The sequence below is a fragment of the Chenopodium quinoa genome, unplaced genomic scaffold (genome assembly GCF_001683475.1).
Source record: "Chenopodium quinoa cultivar QQ74 unplaced genomic scaffold, ASM168347v1, whole genome shotgun sequence".
Classification (NCBI taxonomy): domain Eukaryota; kingdom Viridiplantae; phylum Streptophyta; class Magnoliopsida; order Caryophyllales; family Amaranthaceae; genus Chenopodium; species Chenopodium quinoa.
Window position 1 is genome coordinate 1,395,378 of NW_018744466.1, and position 2,711 is coordinate 1,398,088.

General features: G+C 37.5%; 1 protein-coding gene across 1 annotated transcript; it reads left to right on the plus strand.

The window, feature by feature from the left end:
* Positions 1 to 1,696: 1,696 nt before the first annotated feature.
* LOC110697540 (ammonium transporter 1 member 2-like) lies at positions 1,697 to 2,116 on the plus strand. Its single transcript, XM_021874906.1, has one exon. It carries the CDS (start codon positions 1,697 to 1,699, stop codon positions 2,114 to 2,116), a length of 420 nt encoding a protein of 139 aa, XP_021730598.1.
* Positions 2,117 to 2,711: the final 595 nt, after the last annotated feature.

The following is a 2,711-nucleotide window of genomic DNA, read 5'->3' on the forward strand; positions in this document are numbered from 1 at the left end:
CGTGTTTTTTTATATCGAATTTATGGTTTTAAGGTCAACTTCGACCGTGGAAACGCTAGATCTAGAGATTCCATGGTAGAATTTGGCTTTATATAACCAATTTCAAGACTAATTTCGGTTGTTATGGTTGAATCGTTGTGGTAAGTCCGTAAGTGTAGTAGATCTGCAATTTTTTTTATCTTTTGTTTTTAATTTTTTTGTTCTGAATTTTTATCTTTTTTTTGTCCTGTTTTCATTTTTTTCGGGTTACTAGGTGTAAGGTTGGGATTTTAATTTTTTGGGTGTTGAGTGTTTGGGTTGGGATTTTATTATTATTTTTTTGTTGTCTTGTTTTCATATTTTTCGGGTTTAATTTCTAGGTGTTGGGGTTGGGTGTTGAGTGTTGGGATTTTATTATTTTTTTTCTTTTTGTTTATTTATTTATTGGTTTGTGATGGTTTGTTTTGGTGGTGGTGGTGGTGGTTGTTGGTGGGTAGTGGGGTGGTTTGTTTAGGTGTTGTGGTAGATCTAGGCTCGTTTGTGTGGGTTAGGGTTAGGTTGGTAAGGGTTTTGGTGGTTGTGGGCAGTGGAACGGCCGAACGGGTTAAGGGGCTGGTGGTTAGAGGTGGGTGATATGTCGTGCCGGTGGTGGCGCGACGTATTTTTTTTTAATTTCGTAAAAACAGTTTCCGACGGATTTTCATTTCGTCGGAAATTTCCGACAGACTTTCATTCCGTCGGAAATTTCCGACAGATTTTCCTGATGTTGAAAAACCTCTTTCGACGGAAAATTCCGTCGGAAATTTCGTCGGAAAAGTGTTTTCGATGGAAATTCCGTCAGAACAAAACAATTTTCCTACAAAGTGTTTTTCGACAAATGGTTGTGACGGAATTCCGTCGGAAACGGGTTATCTGACGGATTTTGGAGTGGTTCCGACGGAATTTTTCCGTCGAAAATGCGCCTTTTTCTAGTAGTGTACGAAGTATCAATATATCATTCATAGTTTTCAATTTACTAATTTTAATTTGACCGCACTTATAATTATATCATTCGATTAGATTAGTAAGACTTATAAGTAGTTAATATTTTGATAATAAAAATTTAACTAACAAGATCTCACTTTACTATGTTTTCTCATACAAATGTTTTTGTAATAATTTATTTTTCACAAATACATTTTTCATCTCACAAAAAATTCCTAAAATTATAACTAATATGTAACAAAACATAGTTGTATATTTAAACATTTTCTAGTTACTCTTTCTTACTTTTATCAATTTTTTTTTCGTACAGTACACCAACCCGCCTTTTTACTAAGGAGTTCATGTGAATCTTTAATTAACTTTATTTATTTGAACGAATTAATACGTGCAACTTTGCTAGTTGTTACAAAAGTAGATTCATCATTGTTGATATATGCAAGAAAGATGCAGCCAACTTTGAAAAATTCCCTCTTCTTAGCTAGCTAGAAATTAGCTACTAAGATCCAAAAAAATATAAAGAAAAGAAAAATAAACAGGAAAAGTAGAATTATTGACATCCAAGATTCTAAATGTAGAATAATATAAGTATACACTTGACTAGTTACAACTACAACGACAACTTCCTTTATATATACAAACACTTCTCCCATCCCATGCCATTATAACACTGCTTGTAACATCATCTATCTCTTATCTCTACTTCTCTTTGATTGTTTTTTATCTACCTACAATAATGTCGTGCAACGCTGCGGAGCTACTTCCTCTCCTAGGCGGCACAGATAATGCTAGCGCCGCTGCTTCGTACCTATGTGACCGTTTTACGACGGTGACATACGCCGTGGACAACACGTACTTGTTGTTCTCGGCGTACTTGGTGTTCGCCATGCAACTTGGGTTCGAGATGTTGTGTGCTGGCTCGGTTCGGGCTAAGAATATGATGAATATCATGCTTACGAATGTTCTAGATGCGGCTGTTGGCTCGCTTTCGTATTACTTATTTGGATTTGCTCTTGCTTTTGGTGCCCCTTCTAATGGTTTTGTTGGGCGTCATTTCTTTGATCTTAAGAACATTGTTGGGCGTCAATTAGAGATGATAATATTCCAAAGAAAATTACCGAAGATCAACGCCGGTCGATCCTTAAAGCTCACTTGAACTTTACTGTCGTTGAAATTTTCGTGATGCGAGTATGTCGGCGCTTTTGCTGCTCGTGAACCATTATGTCGGTGCCTCCGCGATTAGCCAATGTTTAGGCGCTTTAAGCTAAGTAAGACGATCTTTCATCAAGTCGATCACTTAATGTAATTGAGCCAATTATTTAATCATGTCTAATTGCTTCTAGGGGCTAACTGGCGCACAAAGGAACCCGAAAATTGCCACATAAGGTCCACATAATCATTTATGAGGTCCACGTGTTCTGTTGCCACACCAGCGCTAGCTGGAACGCATCGTCGCCGCATTTTCGCTCCAGCGCCTGGCGGCGAAGTAAGGTTTTTGAAATAAAACCCCTTTCTTCCCCATTTTCGGTGAATGCTGCAGCTGCTGCTATTCGTTTTCGCTCGGAACATCCAAATGCTCGTTCTCGCTCGTTTACGCACCAAATTCACTCAAATTTGTTGCAAATCAAAGCTTGTCTCATCTATTTTCCGGATCCATGTAAGTTTTTCTCAAACTTAACCCAATTTTGGCTAAATTTGGAGATGTTTCTTGCGCGGGTATTCGAAAAATTCAAACCTAAGTTTTCTTAATT

Coding starts and splice junctions, on each gene's coding strand:
- LOC110697540 (XM_021874906.1), top strand. CDS start 1,697: ATGTCGTGCAACGCTGCGGAGCTACTTCCTCTCCTAGGCGGCACAGAT.